General features: G+C 43.4%; 1 protein-coding gene across 32 annotated transcripts in view; it reads right to left on the reverse strand.

Annotated features, from left to right (window-relative positions):
• Positions 1-18,862, reverse strand: part of VSIG4 (V-set and immunoglobulin domain containing 4) — a 791,917-nt gene that overhangs the window by 753,055 nt on the left and 20,000 nt on the right. For 25 of the 32 annotated variants that reach the window (XM_073640885.1, XM_073640876.1, XM_073640881.1 and 22 more), the window contains exon 3: positions 87-152. The exons of the other annotated variants lie outside the window; for them this stretch is intronic. In XM_073640885.1, coding sequence (XP_073496986.1) covers positions 87-152 — 66 coding nt within the window. The remainder of the gene's footprint in view (positions 1-86; positions 153-18,862) is intronic. 32 annotated transcript variants of the gene reach the window in all.

The raw sequence follows: 18,862 nt of genomic DNA on the forward strand, positions 1-18,862 counted from the left end.
AAATGTGGAAAAGTTCACTGGGAACGAATGCTTTTTCAAGGCGCTGTATACACCTCAACAACGAGATCAACCAGATAAGTACTTACTTGTCTTACGTTCTTGATCTGTGATTGTCACTATATTTCCTTTAGGTTTATCAGTTATTGGTTGCACTATAAATAAAAAAAAATATTAAATAAATGCAATTAATTGGTGTTATTAGCTTTCTATTGCTGCCTCCAGAAGGCACATACTGTACTGTGAGAGGTTCTACAAGGCAGCATATGACACCAACATGGCATATACTGTACACACGAAATGAAGCAAGTCACAGAAATTGTGATACAATAACACAGTGGCATATGCTGGAAGTAAAGGTCTTTTTTGCAAGATGCCTTTGTATGGTAAAGTTTAAGAAACATGAACACCAGCTTGAGGATACATTTACTAAAGAGGTACTTTAAAGAAGCAATTCTAAAAGGAAATACTACAGATGAGCAGATGTTTTGAAATTCGAATTTGAGGGTTTTGCTAAATTTTTCTGAAAAATTTAACCTGCGGCAAAAAAAATAACCACAGATCACATTACTAACAAGCCACTATTTGCCTGGAAAGTATATGTATGACAATAAGAATTCCACTTGGAATCTATTGATTTAATGTTGAGCTCGATAATGGAAAGGCAGCCTTCATAATGTCCAAGCCATCTCAAACTATCTGGCTAGGGGAAAATGGATTGTAAGCGGTTGTAACCAATAACCTGTTTAATCACACACAGCAGTATAAGACCTTGTAGGATACTTACATTATATAAACAGTCCAAAAAATATCCCTTTTTTGGAAACAGATTCATACCTTAATGCTGTTTATACACAGGCATTGGAAATGGAAGAACCTGTGGCGTTTTCACGCAGTTGGGCGCAAAAATTATTCTTGTTTGGAAAGTATCAAAAGCTTAGCACTTTACTAAACTAAGAAGTCATAGCTTTTTTACAAGCCATCCCAAAATTATCTCTTGACCGGGTACGGCCAGTACGGCTTCTTACCGTATTTACCTCGTTCCACCTTCTCCAACGCTACACCTTACCCACTCCGAACAAAAACACTTCACCAATGGATTCTTTGAATAAATTTGGCCACAGTGGGCATTTGATTAACATACAAACATTAACATTTTAACAATAATAATACCAGATAAAATAAGAGGGGAGGGTTCTTGGAGCTAATAGGTCTGGCTTTTATAACACAAAAGAAATCCAACCGCCATCTTACCCTCAGCCGTGCACCACCAGCTCGAGGGCACCATACTTCCACAATACGTGAAAGATTAATCACCTAAGAGCTCCCAGGGTAAAACCCCGTCCAGAACCCTGACCAAAAATTGCCAGACCACCCCCCATGTAACTTCAAACTGCCCGGAATTCTCGCAAATTCCTTGTACCAACAAATCAGTACCAACTCCAAGAACCCCACCCCCCCGCCAATCCAGCCACTGTGACAGTCACTAAGCATCACCGCCCATCTAAAACCTCCCTATATCAACTAGCTCTATTCCCCACATTACAAAACTTATAAAATAACGGAGTAAAGAAGAGGGTGGGTGGGTCTTCACTGTCCGAGTCCTACAGGAGAATGGCACTTTCCTGCACTATTCCCACAGACCACCCCTCAACTCTTTAATGCCTTCCCCCATACGTCCTCACCCAATCCTAAACCCCCGCATCTTCCAAACTCGGCTCCTCACGGCCAATCCCAGTCATGGGGGGCTTCCATCTAGCTACGCCTGACTCCTGCCCCCTCCTTTACAACTCAAAACATAGGTACTGTTTGAATGTGACGAAGTAATTGTTTCTAAACTAGGAGTGAAAAATTATCCCTTTTTTGGGATCCACAACTGATTTGCTAATCACAAAATAATTAAGCATTTACAAAAGCTTTTTATCAAGTTGACGAAAATTCATCTTTTTTCTGGAGACAAAACAGGCGCACTCTTCTGAATATGAAGAAGCTATAGCCTGTTGTCACCAAGCCATTTGAAAAATTAGCCCTATTTTGGGAGGTGTTTCATATTTACTCACCTTTAAAGATGGAAAAATCATTACTGTCACTCTTATTCCTTCCCATCTGGATTACTGAAATTGTTTACTGATTGGTCTCCCTCTTACCAAACTTTCCTCTCTCCACTGTATCCTAAATGCGGCAGCCAGGGTCTTTTTATTGTCCAGCCGCAACACCAATGCCTCCACCTTGTGCCAGTCATTGCACTGGTTGCCCATTCACCACAAAATACAATAAAAACTTATATCTCTATCACACAAAGCGCTCCACAATTCTATTTCACCCTACATCTCCTCCCTCATTTCTGTCTACCTCCCTACACATGCTCTCCATTCTGCAACTGATCTAAGACTAACATCCTCCATAAGCCAAACCTCGCACCTTTATCTCCAAGACTTCTCTTGTGCTGTGCCAGGTTTCTGGAATACACTACTCCATACAATCTGACTAGTACCTAACCTCCACATTTTTAAGCATACCTTAACAATACATCTATTTAGACAGGTCTATCACCTCAATTCACTATTCTAACTCTTCCTTGTTCCCACTTTCTAAATTGTCCTTAGAATTTGGTCCCTCTTTCTCATCTGTCTCCACACCCTCCATGCACCCAATAGCACTTGGTAACTGCACTTAGACAGATAACGGCAGATGACCGGATCATGCAGCTTATTTGAAAACCCTTATTTATTATAGTGATGGCTGGACCGTACATGACAAGTACTTTTTTACCTATTGTGTCCCCCTATTTCCTTATAGATTGTAAGCTTGTGAGCAGGGACCTCACTCCTCCTGTAACTGTTGAACTATGTGTTACTTCGTATTCTCTTTATTGTCTGTACATGTCCCTGCTTCATTGTAAAGTGCTGTGGAATATGTTGGCGCTATAGAAATAAAATTAATATTATGTTTATATACACTCAAGAGAATATGTTTCCCAGATCTACAGTCTAGCACTATGAAACACAGTGAGCAGCCAGGAGATATAAGGCTGGTGTGGGTGTGCAGTGGCTGCTAAAGAATTAAGATGGGGCAGACAAGGAGATGACTGGTAGTTTAGGGCCAGCAATGTCTGCCCTGGCAGCAGGAGTATTACAATATAAATCATATGATGGACAGGGAGTAGATGCCAGGCCGAGTGTGGACGATCAGCACTTTCTGCATCAGATAGGTGTAGAAGATAGAAAATGGACAGTCAGGCAGGCAGATGATATGGCCAATCTAATTGTTGGCATCAGCCATCGGTGGATAGTAGCCTTCACTGATTCATACCTGATTCATTTAGACAAATGACAAAAAGACATTTTGACAAATATACTCCACTATGCCCTCCACCTCCTCCTCACTAAATGCTTGTCAGAAAAAAAGGCTAAGTCTCATTTGCATTTGATACTACGAATGGAATATGGTGGAGGCCAGCAGAGTCGGTGGTGAACCTGGTGCTAAAGGCTAACACTATTGCCCTACCATTTCCTCTGCCCATGCCTTGATTAGGTTTAGCATACACTTTAGACACAAGTATAAAGTTTAATTCATTTCTAAACTTTAACAAACTATTTCAACCTCGAAAAATATGGCATCAACCAGATGTGCTTAGCATTGGCAGGGTTCATGTGATGGACAAAAAGGTTATTTCAGTGTCAGCCTTCGTGTAATAGACTATGTGCCCACGATGCAGAAATTCTCAGGATTTTTTCCTGAGCGTTTCTGCATCTCCCTGGCAGAAAAAAACGCATGTGGATTGCACATGCGGATTGTACATGCGGATTGTACATGCATTTTCCTGCCAGGGACATGCGGAAATGGAGCGTTATTCACTAACATTTCCGCATGCGGATTGACAAGCGCTTTCCAAGCGATTAGCATCACCTGGAAAGTGCTTGTGACAACTAGGTCACACTATATAAATCCATGCAAACAGCATGGATTTATATAGTGTGATCCGAGAGAGTGGTTAAAAATAAAAAAATAAATATATACTTACCCTCCGATGGCCCGCGCTGGCTTGCTTCGCTCAGTGCCGGCGGCAGCGTCGCGTGACCCGTCACATAACTCTGACGTCAGCGCCGGTCCTTCAATCCACTGTGAAGTGCCGGGAAGCAAGTAGGAGTGCAGCGCGGGCCGCCGGAAGGTAAATATACATTTATTTTTTATATTTTATTCTTTTTTTACAGATTTTTTAATGGTACCTGGGTGTGGATGAGACTCTCCTCTCCTCTACACCCGGGTCCCATCCACACATTAGAACACGCCAATTACGCAAGTACAGATGCAGTCTTGCGGAATTGGCGCGTTCTAATGCAAGTCAATGGTGGCGAAAACGCAGCACTTCCGCAAAATAATTGGTAGTGCTGCGTTTTTTTCCGCAATGATAATGCGCAGCGGAAATTTCCGCAGCATGTGCAGAGCACATGCGGATTATCATTGGGGAGCATTGCTGCCCTTCTACCATGCATTTTTAATGCGTTTCCGGAGCTGCAAAAACGCTGCAGAAACGCATTAAAAACGCATCGTGGGCACACAGCCGTAATACAGTATGTATTTTTGTGATTTCACCTTTTGTAACCTTTTTAAGCACTAAAGTTTTTTTCCTTATTAAATCAAAAATGTAATAAGTTTGAACCTCATTGCTCTAACATCCCTGGGATATCAAGGACAGAAAATAGCTTGTCTGTCTTACCTTGAAGCCAGCGTGCAAGTATTGAACCATTCATTGGGAATGCTTGGTGTGCAGGTGTACGAGTGTGCTGCCCAGTGCAGGCGACTTGCTGGCCTGGTAAAACTGGGAGTGGTGGCAGCGTAAAGTGCAGTGTGGATGTGCGAACTGACTGTGGGGGGTGCTCAGATCATTGTCAGCCTATTGTGATATGTGAGTGAGTGGGAAGCAGAGTCCCCTTTTACAATAGCATCCGAGGCACTTGACAAAGTTCATGACAGTTCAATTAGAAAAAGACTGAAAAAAATATTACTTTTTTGTAAGGTTTGACTCCACTTTCTAAAAGAAATATAGTAGCATGAAAAAAGTTTGCAAAGCTGCATCTGACCAAACCACAAGATTTTTGGAACAATGTCCTATTGACAAATGAGACCAAAGTTGAGATGTTTGGCCATAATGCCAAAAAGCACTTCAGCATAGACAACTCATTCCAACGGTCAAGCAAAGTGATAGAGAGGTGATCATTCAGGCTTTGCACAAAAAAGTAAAGCCTCACCGTGTGTCGATTTGGTTTAGCCGCTCCTAAGTGGGCTCACTTGGAACCCAGTCCGTTGACCACCGGAAAAAGTATAGAAAAAACAAAGGGATCCATGTGGCGTATATATATATATAATATTCAATCTTTATTCCGTCTTGTTAAAAACAGTGTAGGATATCCATGGTTAAAAAAACAGGTCCATTCGTCTGACGCGTTTCTGGCTAAAAGCCCTTATAGAGTATGTTACCACACGCCACAAAAATGCTATATATATATATATATATATATATATATATATATATATATATATATATATATATATATATATATATATATATATGTAACTTAGACAGACCTCACGGTCTAATTATCTCATCATAAACACGAGATTAGCATGGAGTGAGAAACAACCTCAAGATAGAACGTGCAAAGCAATATTCAACAACGAACACCGGAATTATACAGAAAAGCTTAAACATGATGTATTATGGCAACATATGATCCATATACCATTAAATTAAATTCCTAAATGTTACTTGATTATACATATAGAATATAAACACAAAGAAAATGGTTGTTATATGAATCCAAAAAGTAATATATACAGACGACTGGGATTTCACAAATGGAATCTAAAATTAAACTATGTTTGCACACGTGAATATGATTGCCGTCTGCCTACATGGATAGATACTGAAAAAACAACAACTGTGAGTAATAATCACCTGTAGAACATTATTAAATATAGTTATACAAAAGAGAACAAGCACCATATAAATGGTTAATAATGAAAAATAATCCTATCAATTTCCCTTTTTAATTCATTACTAGAGATATAAAAAAGAAGAAGTACTGAGTGATCTCATATCAAATACATAAATGATATTTGAAAATTAATAATGTGTGTGGTCAGTAAGAATGGTAATATCACTGAAAGTTATTAGGGGGAAACCAAAAGCACAATATGATTAGTAAATGGTGCATAGGCGATATCAAGTTCCCTTTTGAATTCATCAATTTACCCTGGAAATTATGAAAAGAATGAGAAAGAGATATCAGATGATTTATATCAAATACATAAATTGTGATTAATATCGTTAATTCTGATATATTTACAAAAAAATGGCAGTATGATCTCATGATTATGATGCACTCAATAAAAAATTGAAAGACATTGTTGCCAAACTCGAGACAAACATCATGAATATAAAGAAAAAGAAATTCATGAGAGACAGGATGGACTATAAACATGACCAAGTTTATCAATGGAGAAAGCCCACAACCAGCAATTATCCGAAATCCATTCTCAAGAATAACAAAAATAGAAGAGACCGTTTTTTCACATTGAATTGTCGGTTTTTCTTCCTCTGAATTTGACATATCTGACTCCCACAGAGACAATCTGGATCAGACATTGGAAAGCTCTGATGAACCTGGACCCAATAGTTTTCCAAAAAACGCAATAGGAGGAGGAGGGATAAAAAGCACCAAAGACAATCAGGTTTCCCAGCGGTATTCAACATGAAAAGGGAGAAACCGCTATCAATAAATCAAGATTGCATGGACAGCATGGTGGTTCTTTTAACCTTTGGTGTTTTCCATTGAGGAATATCAATTATTATCTAAGGGTCTCTATTTTGTCCCTAATCAAAACTTTGACTTATTTAATACTTTAGTAGATGTGAACAAATCGGGCTAGGTCTCTCACAGTTAAAAGACATTTCTTTCAATCCGATGATACACCAGATGCAATACAATCTGCATCTGCCTCTAATGTTATTTGCAATATGTCTCCTTCTCATTCTGTCCAGGAATCTAATGCATTAACTTCAGATTTTTCTTTTCAGGAACAGACTGCGTTACTTGCTTTAGAATAACTTTGTAATGAGAGTCATGACACTAATCTAATTTCCACTGCCCAGGTAGATAATTATATTCCTAATCCCAAGTATTATCCAGTAAAATCTCAAATTCCAGTATTAGATTTATTCCAATCACTGGTAGAAAAGGATTTAAAATTGTTGTCTTCAAAGGTAATTGGTTCTTCTATGTCACATCATAATCTATCTAAATCAGAAAAGATGGCATTGGATACATTAAGAAATAATAGTAATATAAAAAATCTGATAAAGCCGGCGTAGTTGTTGTGATGGATGCAGCTCTCTATAAAAAATTGGCACTTAAAATTTTGGATGACAACAATACTTATAGAAAGACTCCGTATGACCCCACTGACAGCCGTAGAAACATATTGGAGCAGTTGGTACAAGAAGGGGAAAGCCTGGGTGTCTTGGACAAAAAAGTAAAAAAAATCATCATTAATGATTCCCCCACCATTCCCATATTTTATGGGCTCCCAAAAACCCATAAATTAATTTTCCCTCCTCCGCTACGTCCTATAATTTCAGGGATAGACTCTCTCAATGAAGGACTCAGCACTTGGATTGATTGACATCTCCAATCTCTAGTGTCCAGGACACGAGGCTTTCTGAAGGATAGCTCTGCGGTTTTAAATAAGTTTAATTCTCTTCCGCGGACAGAAGAGTCCAGTTTTATATCTTGTGACATTGAGAACTTATATTCATGTGTACATCATAAACTGGCAATAAAAGCTGTTACACATCACCTTAATAATTACAGTGCATATGGCAGAGAACTCAAAGAATTATTCTCAGAGGCATCACATATCTTTGGAGCATAATTATTTTTATGTTTCATCTCCAAATTTTTTTCCCAAATCAATGGATCCCTGATGGGTTCCTGTTTTTCACCTTCCCTTGCTATATTGTATGTTGCTTGGTGGGAGGAATTTTTTAATTTTTCAGAATCCAATCCTTTATTCCAGAACATAATGTGGTACGGTCGATATGTGGATGATCTGCTTCTCATCTGGAGGGGTGACATAGTGACCGTACCCACATTTGTGCAATATTTAAACCAGAATGATGTCAACTTTAGGTTCACCTTCACATGTTCTACCACTAAAATCAAGTTTTTGGACCTCACATTACAGGGGAATCCCATCAATAAATGCATAGTTAGTACTATGTTTAGGAAACCGGTAAGTGGGAACACCATCTTAAGAGCAGACAACTGCCATCCCACACATACCGTCAAATCCATTCCGTATGGGGAATTTATCAGAGCAAAATGTATATGCCCTGGTAATGATACCTTTCACCGTGAAAGTGATACCATAAAATGTAGGGTACGTAGCAGGGGGTACAATGAAAAAATTATCAATGATTCCTTCAAAAAAAACTATGACTACTACTAGGCAGCAAACTTTATTGCCAAAGATCAAAGAATTTAATGATAGTGATAAAATTGTGACATTTAGTACCCCCTATAGTCTACAATTTATCAACATTAAACGTATCATAAATAAATATATTTCTGTGTTATACCAGAATGAAGCTTTCTGCCAAATACTTTTGCAGGGACAAAGATGTATTGCCAAAAGAGGACGGTCATTAGGCAATATTTTGTCTCCTAGTCTTTTCCACAGCAATTAGAATTCTAGAACAGAATCTACAAAGGTTTTTACAAATGTGGCAGCACCAAATGCAATGTGTGCAAATACGCAAAAAAAAACACATCAAATTATGTGATACACGATATGTCGTATACTGCATCTCTTGCGATCACAAGTCGAAAACTGAAAAAAAGAATAGCAGAACACATTCAAAATATAAACAATGGAAATAGAAATTACTCTGGCGCGACTAAGCATTTTTTGATGTACATAATGGCAATCTTTGCAGTCTCTCTGGGGTTTGGAGAAGGTCTCCCCCCCCAACCAGAGGAGGGGATTGGAAAAAGAAACTGTTGATACGAGAAGCCTTTTGGATCAAACAATTAGACACCAAGCAACCTGGAGGTTTAAATTACCGAAAGAACACTATGCTCGTATACTAAATGCTTGACAGTTATTACATCGGTTGGTTTGACAGATTTTAATCATACTGCCATTTTTTGTAAATATATCAGAATTAATGATATTAATCACAATTTATGTATTTGATATAAATCATCTGATATCTCTTTCTCATTCTTTTCATAATTTCCAGGGTAAATTGATGAATTCAAAAGGGAACTTGATATCGCCTATGCACCATTTACTAATCATGTTGTGTTTTTGGTTTCCCACTAATAACCTTCAGTGATATTATTATTCTTACTGACCACACACATTATTAATTTTCAAATATCAATTATCATTTATGTATTTGATATGAGATCACTCACTACTTCTTTCTTCTTTTTTTTATCTCTAGTGATGACCTGATGAATCAAAAAGGGAAATTGATAGGATTATTTTTTATTATTAACCATTTATACGGTGCATGTTCTCTTTTGTACAATTATATTTAATAATGTTCTACAGGTGATTATTGCTCACAGTTGTTGTTTTTTCAGTATCTATCCATGTAGGCAGACGGCAATCATATTCACGTTTAATTTTAGATTCCATTTGTGAAATCCCAGTCGTCTGTATATATTACTTTTTGGATTCATATAACAACCATTTTCTTTGTGTTTATATTCTATATGTATAATCAAGTAACATTTAGGAATTTAATTTAATGGTATATGGATCATATGTTGCCATAACACATCATGTTTAAGCTTTTCTGTATAATTCCGGTGTTCGTTGTTGAATATCGCTTTGCACGTTCTATCTTGAGGTTGTTTCTCACTCCATGCTAATCTCGTGCTTATGATGAGATAATTAGACCATGAGGTCTGTCTAAGTTTTATATTATATATATATATATATATATATATATATATATATATATATATATATATATATATATATATATATATATATATATATATATATATATATATAGCATTTTTGTGGCGCGTGGTAACATACTCTACGATTAAGGGCTTTTAAACAAACAAAAAAACTCGAGCTGTATAGGCCAAGTTTAAAGGAAGATAAATAGACACATATAAAATCAATATAATTTATTTCAATAGTTTTAAAATATATTTTTTTATATAAAAGACAGGTGCCTTCAAATATTACAACAACCAAACCTCCAACATAGTTATATTAGTACATGAAAATTAGCCCACCCATGGCAATTTTGATTCATAGATCCAATATTGCACTAACTCTATTATAAAGTGCTGTTGCCAATTAATCCGTGAATGAAAAATGCATATAGAACTCCCCTGAAACAAGGTAAAGTGCAAGTGCAAAGAAGGGGGGGGTTGTTTTAAGTATGTGGAAAGATTAGCATCAAAGTAGCAGCACAACACAAGAATATTTTACAAACAGAAGTTCAAATATTGGAGCATTGTTATGCACACGCCCGGGCTAAGCGGCGTGTGCGTGTGATTGGTAGTGATTCCACTGGACCGTGCCGGAGAGTGAATGCCTGGAGGGGCGTGACTAAGTATTCACCCGATCCGACCAGGGTCGCACGACGGCATACGACGCCAGTGCACCAAGGAGGAACCGAGCAGAGGGACCAGGTGCTACTCCAGGACAGACCCCGGACACGGCTGTTGACCCACACAGGGGAATACAGGAACAGGCTGGTAGGCTGGCACACAGACTGGTGGATATAGGCAGGCACGACTGGTATGCAGGCTGGCGGGTATGCAGGCAGGGGGGTAAAGACAAGCACAGCTAGAGTGCAGACAGGGAGGCACTAGCAGGTAGGAACACAGGCGGGATAGGACCCAGTACACACCGGGACTCAGGAACAATACAGGCAGAGGGTTACAGGCAAGCACAGCTAGAGTGCAGACAAGGCTGAGCAGGGAGGACAGGGCTCTGTTCACACGGAACAGACAGGAAGGGAAAGACAGAGCCAGATACTCACACAGTACTTGCAGAGACAACAAGCAGGAGTTAGGTACGAGTTCAGACTCTGCAGAAAAAGGAAGGGAACGGACATAGAGGCAAAACAGGTAAAGGACAGGAGAGAGTTCAGACTGGAACTGAGTGTACGGAGGAGACCGACACTGCAGAGGGATACAGGAGCGGGTCTGGGAATACGGCCCCCAGAGAGGCGGGACGAACAGGCAAGGAGCGTGTTCAGACAGGACAGACCAGACACAGGAGCGGGTCTAGGAAATCGGCCACTAGAAGGCGGAACGAACAGGCAAGGAGCGTGTTCAGACAGGACAGACCAGACACAGGAGCGGGTCTAGGAAAACGGCCACTAAAAGGCGGAACGAACAGGCAAGGAGCGTGTTCAGACAGGACAGACCAGACACAGGAGCGGGTCTAGGAAATCGGCCACTAGAAGGCGAGAGGAACAGGCTAGGAGCGAGTACAGACAGGTCAGACAAGATACAGGAACGGGTCTAGGTAATCGGCCCCTAGAAGGCAGGAGGAACAGGCTAGGAGCGTGTTCAGACAGGACAGACAAGAGAACACAGAAAGGACTCAGTTCAGACACGGGAGCTGATACCGCAAAGCAGGAGACATACAGGACTCAGTTCAGACACGGGAACTGATACAAAAAGCAGGAGACAAGAGACGGGACCTGGCACCTTCAGAGTGCAAGCACACAGTGAAGGAAAACACTATGCTCAGGCAGGGATAGAAGGGAGCTGCTGAGCTATATACCAAGTGTCAGACAGCAATAGGCTGAGGACGCACAAGGGGTGTGACCCACAGCAGGTACAAAAAGCAGGAAGTGATCGGGCGCCGCCCTTAAGCAGCAGAGACAGACACAAACAGACAGCATGGAGGGAAGCCAGAGAGACACTCTGGACAGGAGATCAAGTGCGCTCTCTTGCACAGTGGGAGATGGACCACCATGCAAGGACGCCGCCAGGTATGTTACAGTACCTCCCCCCTTACGCCCCCTCTTCTTCAGGCCTGCCAGAATCTTCCGCAGGGAATTCGAGGACCAGTCGTTCACTGGGTTGGAGGGGGACAGAGACTTGAGGGTAATCTCTGCTTCGAGGTACATCTTGTCAAGCTCACAGGAAAAAATAGACGGGTTATCAGGTACATAATGAGGAAAAGTCACTGTCTCTTTGTTATCTGGTGGTACCCCGGAGGATTCAGGAAACAACTGGAGGTCCTCCGCCGGGTCAGAAGAGTGCAGAGGCTCAGAGAAAACATCTGCTTCAGAGTACACTAGGTCGGACTCACTGGAGGAAGCAGGCAAGGTATCGGGTACCGAGTATAGGAAAGTCTCTGTCCATTCACCACCAGGTGGCACCCCGAAGGGTTCTGAACACAACTGGAGGTCCTCCGCCTGGTCGGAGGGGTGTAGAGACTCGGGAGTAACCTCTGCTTCGGAGTACACTAGGTTGGACTCACTGGACGAAGCGAGCGAGGTATCAGGTACAGGATATAGGAAAGTCTCTGTCCATTCACCACCAGGTGGCACCCCGAAGGATTCTGAACACAACTGGAGGTCCTCCGCCTGGTCGGAGGGGTGTAGAGACTCAGGAGTAACCTCTGCTTCGGAGTACACTAGGTTGGACTCACTGGACGAAGCGAGCGAGGTATCAGGTACAGAGTATAGGAAAGTCTCTGTCCATTCACCACCAGGTGGCACCCCGAAGGATTCTGAACACAACTGGAGGTCCTCCGCCTGGTCGGAGGGGTGTAGAGACTCAGGAGTAACCTCTGCTTCGGAGTACACTAGGTTGGACTCACTGGACGAAGCGAGCGAGGTATCAGGTACAGAGTATAGGAGAGTCTCTGTCCTTTCGCTACCAGGTAGCACCCCGAAGGGTTCAGGAGACAACTGGAGATCCTCCGCCTGGTCGGAGGGGTGTAGAGACTCGGAGGTAACTACCACTTTGGGGTACCCATTGTCAGGCTCACAGGACGAAGCGGACAAAGTATTGAGTACCGGGTGTAGAGAAGTCTCTCTCCATTTGTCATCGAGTGGTATCCCGGAGGATTCAGGAGGCAACAGGGGATCCTCCGCCAGGTAGCAGAGGTGCACAGACTCTGAGGTAACCACAGCTTTGGAGCATCCTTGGACATGCACACCGGTTAAAGAGAAAGAAGCATCTGATGCCGGGTGCAGGAAGTTCTCCTGTGTGGAGTCTGGATGGGCAGAAGTCTCTTCGGCCAGGAGAACTGGTGCACTACCCACGCACATTACCCATTGGGGTTTCTCCGGGATACAGGGAGATGAAGCTTCAGTAGGGACTTCAAGGTTGGGGTCAGGAGGTCTCAGGGAGGACAGACCCTGGCGTGACGGCTTGCCTCTAAGTCTAGCACGTCTGGACTGCCTCTTGAGGTTGAGAGAAGTATTCCGGAAAGCGTAGTCACCCTGTGAGGATTCTGGGTGGGCAGTAGTCTCATTGGGCTGGAGGACTATTGCGCTACCCACACACATTACCCGTCGGGGCTGCTCCGGGATATTGGGAAGTGAAGCTTCAGCAGGGGCTTCAGAGTTAGGGTCCTCGAAGACCATACGAAAGGCCACCAGGAAGGCCTGCAGGTCAAGGATGACAGGATCCCATGCTTCCCATAGGGGGGTGACCCATTTCAAGGCATCACCCGCTAGGTAGTCAATCATAAAGGCCACTTTAGCCCAATCGGAAGGAAAATAGAGAGGGTAGGCCTTAAAGTGTAGCATGCATTGCTCCACAAATGCACGACACTGTCTTGGATCCCCATAGTAACGTGGCGGATCCGCAGGAACGAGGGCTGATAGATCCATCTGGACGGGTGCGTAACTCGCCTGGAACTCAGCTAAAGGGGGAAAAAAAATTTATTTATTTTATTTTAATGCATGTATTCGCTGGAAAAACTTCTCAAAGAGCGAAGGCCGTGGGGCTCAACGGGAACCATGGCCTGAGCATGCTGTTGCTGTTATGCACACGCCCGGGCTAAGCGGCGTGTGCGTGTGATTGGTAGTGATTCCACTGGACCGTGCCGGAGAGTGAATGCCTGGAGGGGCGTGACTAAGTATTCACCCGATCCGACCAGGGTCGCACGACGGCATACGACGCCAGTGCACCAAGGAGGAACCGAGCAGAGGGACCAGGTGCTACTCCAGGACAGACCCCGGACACGGCTGTTGACCCACACAGGGGAATACAGGAACAGGCTGGTAGGCTGGCACACAGACTGGTGGGTATAGGCAGGCACGACTGGTATGCAGGCAGGCGGGTATGCAGGCAGGGGGGTAAAGACAAGCACAGCTAGAGTGCAGACAGGGAGGCACTAGCAGGTAGGAACACAGGCGGGATAGGACCCAGTACACACCGGGACTCAGGAACAATACAGGCAGAGGGTTACAGGCAAGCACAGCTAGAGTGCAGACAAGGCTGAGCAGGGAGGACAGGGCTCTGTTCACACGGAACAGACAGGAAGGGAAAGACAGAGCCAGATACTCACACAGTACTTGCAGAGACAACAAGCAGGAGTTAGGTACGAGTTCAGACTCTGCAGAAAAAGGAAGGGAACGGACATAGAGGCAAAACAGGTAAAGGACAGGAGAGAGTTCAGACTGGAACTGAGTGTACGGAGGAGACCGACACTGCAGAGGGATACAGGAGCGGGTCTGGGAATACGGCCCCCAGAGAGGCGGGACGAACAGGCAAGGAGCGTGTTCAGACAGGACAGACCAGACACAGGAGCGGGTCTAGGAAATCGGCCACTAGAAGGCGGAACGAACAGGCAAGGAGCGTGTTCAGACAGGACAGACCAGACACAGGAGCGGGTCTAGGAAAACGGCCACTAAAAGGCGGAACGAACAGGCAAGGAGCGTGTTCAGACAGGACAGACCAGACACAGGAGCGGGTCTAGGAAATCGGCCACTAGAAGGCGAGAGGAACAGGCTAGGAGCGAGTACAGACAGGTCAGACAAGATACAGGAACGGGTCTAGGTAATCGGCCCCTAGAAGGCAGGAGGAACAGGCTAGGAGCGTGTTCAGACAGGACAGACAAGAGAACACAGAAAGGACTCAGTTCAGACACGGGAGCTGATACCGCAAAGCAGGAGACATACAGGACTCAGTTCAGACACGGGAACTGATACAAAAAGCAGGAGACAAGAGACGGGACCTGGCACCTTCAGAGTGCAAGCACACAGTGAAGGAAAACACTATGCTCAGGCAGGGATAGAAGGGAGCTGCTGAGCTATATACCAAGTGTCAGACAGCAATAGGCTGAGGACGCACAAGGGGTGTGACCCACAGCAGGTACAAAAAGCAGGAAGTGATCGGGCGCCGCCCTTAAGCAGCAGAGACAGACACAAACAGACAGCATGGAGGGAAGCCAGAGAGACACTCTGGACAGGAGATCAAGTGCGCTCTCTTGCACAGTGGGAGATGGACCACCATGCAAGGACGCCGCCAGGTATGTTACAAGCATATAGCCCCTATATGCTATAAGTAAGTCAGCAGATAAGTACAAGGTATAAAGGCATCAGGCTAATGCATATTAAATGTACCAATTCCTATGGCTGTGCATATAGTGTAGCTACATATAGGGTGTGTTATGACAAAACATTAAAGCCAGTGGAGAGTACTCACATATAGTAATTCAATAAGTTGATCAGAGGAGGGATGGTGAAGTTAACCCCGACGACGCCGTTTCGCCACAAGCTTCTTCAATGGGGGCACGATTAAGGGCTTTTAGCCAGAAACGCGTCATACGAATGGACATGTTTTTTAACCATGGATATCCTACATTGTTTTTCACAAGACGGAATAAAGATTGAATATTTTATATATACGCCACATGGATTCTTTTGTTTTTTCTATGATCATTCGAACTTGTTTTGCAGCCACAGGACTCTGGCTTCCGCTGATGTTACGTCAAATCAGGCGTGACTCAGTGACGCGCTCCTCGCGGTGGATGCTAGGCTGTGGGTGGAGTTTCCCCGTGTGTCACACCCGGCATCCACCACGCGCTTTCCCTCTCCGGCATTCATTGGGAAAGCGCAGAGTGCATCCATTTGTTTTTCTATGATCATTCGGGCTTGTTTTGCAGCCACAGGACTCTGGCTTCCGCTGATGTTACGTCAAATCAGGCGTGACTCAGTGACGCGCTCCCCGCGGTGGATGCTGGGCTGTGGGTGGAGTTTCCCCGTGTGTCACACCCGGCATCCACCACGCGCTTTCCCTCTCCGGCATTCATTGGGAAAGCGCAGAGTGCATCCATTTGTTTTTCTATGATCATTCGGGATTGTTTTGCAGCCACAGGACTCTGGCTTCCGCTGATGTTACGTCAAATCAGGCATGACTTAGTGACGCGTTCCCCGCGGTGGATGCTGGGCTGTGGGTGGGGTTTCCCCGCGTGTCACACCCAGCATCCACCGTGGGGAACGCGTTACTGGGTCATGTCTGACTTGGAGTTACATCAGCAGAAGACAGAGCCGGCTGCAGCCGGGGGTCACGTGATGCCTGTGAGCGGCCAAGGATAGCGCCGCTCACAGGCAATAAAGGCAACGCAAGGTAATTAGAAAAAATCTTCTCTCCACAGTGTAAATACATTGGGGGAATTTTAAATAGTAGTGGACAACCTCTTTAACCAATAACTCCTATATATGCTAAAGTATTCTAAAATCAAATATGAGACCATCTATGCAAAAGCTAAAACATGGCCTGAAACTGAGTCATGCAACAGGACAGTTGATCTCAAGCGCCCAAGCAAATTTACATCAGAATGTGAAAAAACAACCATTAGGCTATGTGTGCACGTTCAGGATTTGAATGCAGAAAATTCCTTAAGGTTTCTGCATCTCTTGGCAGGAACAACGCTGCAGAAAAAAATGTGCTTTTTACTACGATTTTGATGAATTTTTGATGCGTTTTTAAGATGCATTTTTGTACAGCAATGAATGCTTTTTGGATCTAAATAAAGATATTTAAAAAAAAACAACAACCTGGGACATCACTTTAACCCTTGGATTACTGTCGGACCTGGGGTGAGTATATTGGTAATTTAAATGATTAAAGAATGTGTCTGTTGTATTTCAAATAAAGTGTTTTACTCTTGTTTAGTAATGAGGGTGTTTGGTTGACACCTCTCCATCACTAAACAAAGGGTTTGGTGTCAGCGATACTTAATCCAGTAAACCTCAATCTCATTAGCATTAATTCCCATTCATGTAATTTCTGCGGCAGCTGGGAGGTGCTGTTTTTAGCCTAGGAAGGTGCCATTAGGCAAACATGTTCTCTGGCTATTAATAACAGCTCACAGCTGTTTTGTTAGCCCCTACGTCCCCATGATCAGCAACCAGCAGCGCTTTGGGCGCAGTGTATTTTCGCTGCGTCCAAAACGCTGTGTTCTAATGCTGCACTTGTTTTGTCAATACATACGGATCCACCGCATGAAATGATATTTCAACCGGTCAAAATCTGCAGCGGAGACTAGCGTCTTCGCTACAGAAATTGACATGCTGCGGGTGAGTTTGGGTACGTACCCACAATCAGGAGCCGCTACAGATGTGAAGCTGTGTGTTTATGCAGCGTCAAACCCGCAGCGGCCAGATGTTACAGCATAGTGGATGGTATTCTAGAAATCCCATGTCCACTTTGCGTGCATCTGAGGTTGCGGATCACGTGCGGACACTGACATGAGGCGCACCTTTCAGGACGTCTTGTGGAGTCGCTAGTCACCACAACAGAAATTTGACTACTAGAATGTATTGAATGCAGTAAATCCACATGGTTCAGTGAACACGTATTTGTGTTCAATAGAACGTAGAGTTTTGGACGCAGCAAAAATATGCTGTGTCCAAAGAGCTGCTATAGTGGGCACATAGCCTAAAATAAAAAATAAAAAAATCCTGCGTCATTTTCATAACTAGTAGAGGGAAAGCCAACCGCTGGAAGCTGATATTAGTAGCCAGGGAAGGGGCCATTAGCCAAAAATGTTCCCTGGCTATTAATAACAGCACACAGTTCTTTGCTTAGCCTTTACTGGCTAGCTTACAGGGGGACCCCAGAAAAAATTGACGTACTGTCTCCCTATAAAATCTAACCAGCAAAGGCTAGGCAGACAGCTGTGTTGCCTGATATTAATAGCCAAGGAAGGGGCCATGGATACTAGCCTCCTCCGAGTCTAAGATGCGCCATATCTGGAGCTTAGCCTCCACTCTTCCCACTGCCATGTAGCGATGGCGAGTGGGGTAATAGGGTTGGGGTTCATGTCAGCCTTGTATTGGCGGCCGACATGAATCCCAGGATAGTAATGGAGGGCTTCTATAAGACACCCCCATTACAAACCCTGTAGTAAGGTTTTTGACGTTTTTCAAAAAAAGACACGGCCAGAATAACGTCTTTTATCGTAAACTAAATTCCACAGGTTTTAATCTTTTATTTAAAAATAAAAAATACCCAGAAGAAGCGTGGTGCGAAATGGTGTAGAAGTTCTAACAGGTCGAGCTATACTATATGGTTGCTTTCCATCTACTTTACTTCAATAACTGCAGGTATTTTGGATCTCTTTTGGTATTCATTTATTTAGGCACTTTGCACTTTATATATGAATTGTTAACATCTATTGGTTTATCTGAGAGAAGCTCTCTATGGTTGCACTATTGGCACTTTGCAATTCACATTGCATTCAGATATTGTCATGACACAGCTGTCGGGTGACCAGGGATCAGAGGCTCCTACCCTATCTCTAACACTAGGGGCGCCCTAGCTCGCCCTATTCCCCAGGATACCTGTGA

The sequence above is a fragment of the Phyllobates terribilis genome, unplaced genomic scaffold (assembly GCF_046119375.1).
Source record: "Phyllobates terribilis strain yellow unplaced genomic scaffold, ASM4611937v1 Scaffold_7__3_contigs__length_470593459, whole genome shotgun sequence".
In the NCBI taxonomy this organism is placed as follows: domain Eukaryota; kingdom Metazoa; phylum Chordata; class Amphibia; order Anura; family Dendrobatidae; genus Phyllobates; species Phyllobates terribilis.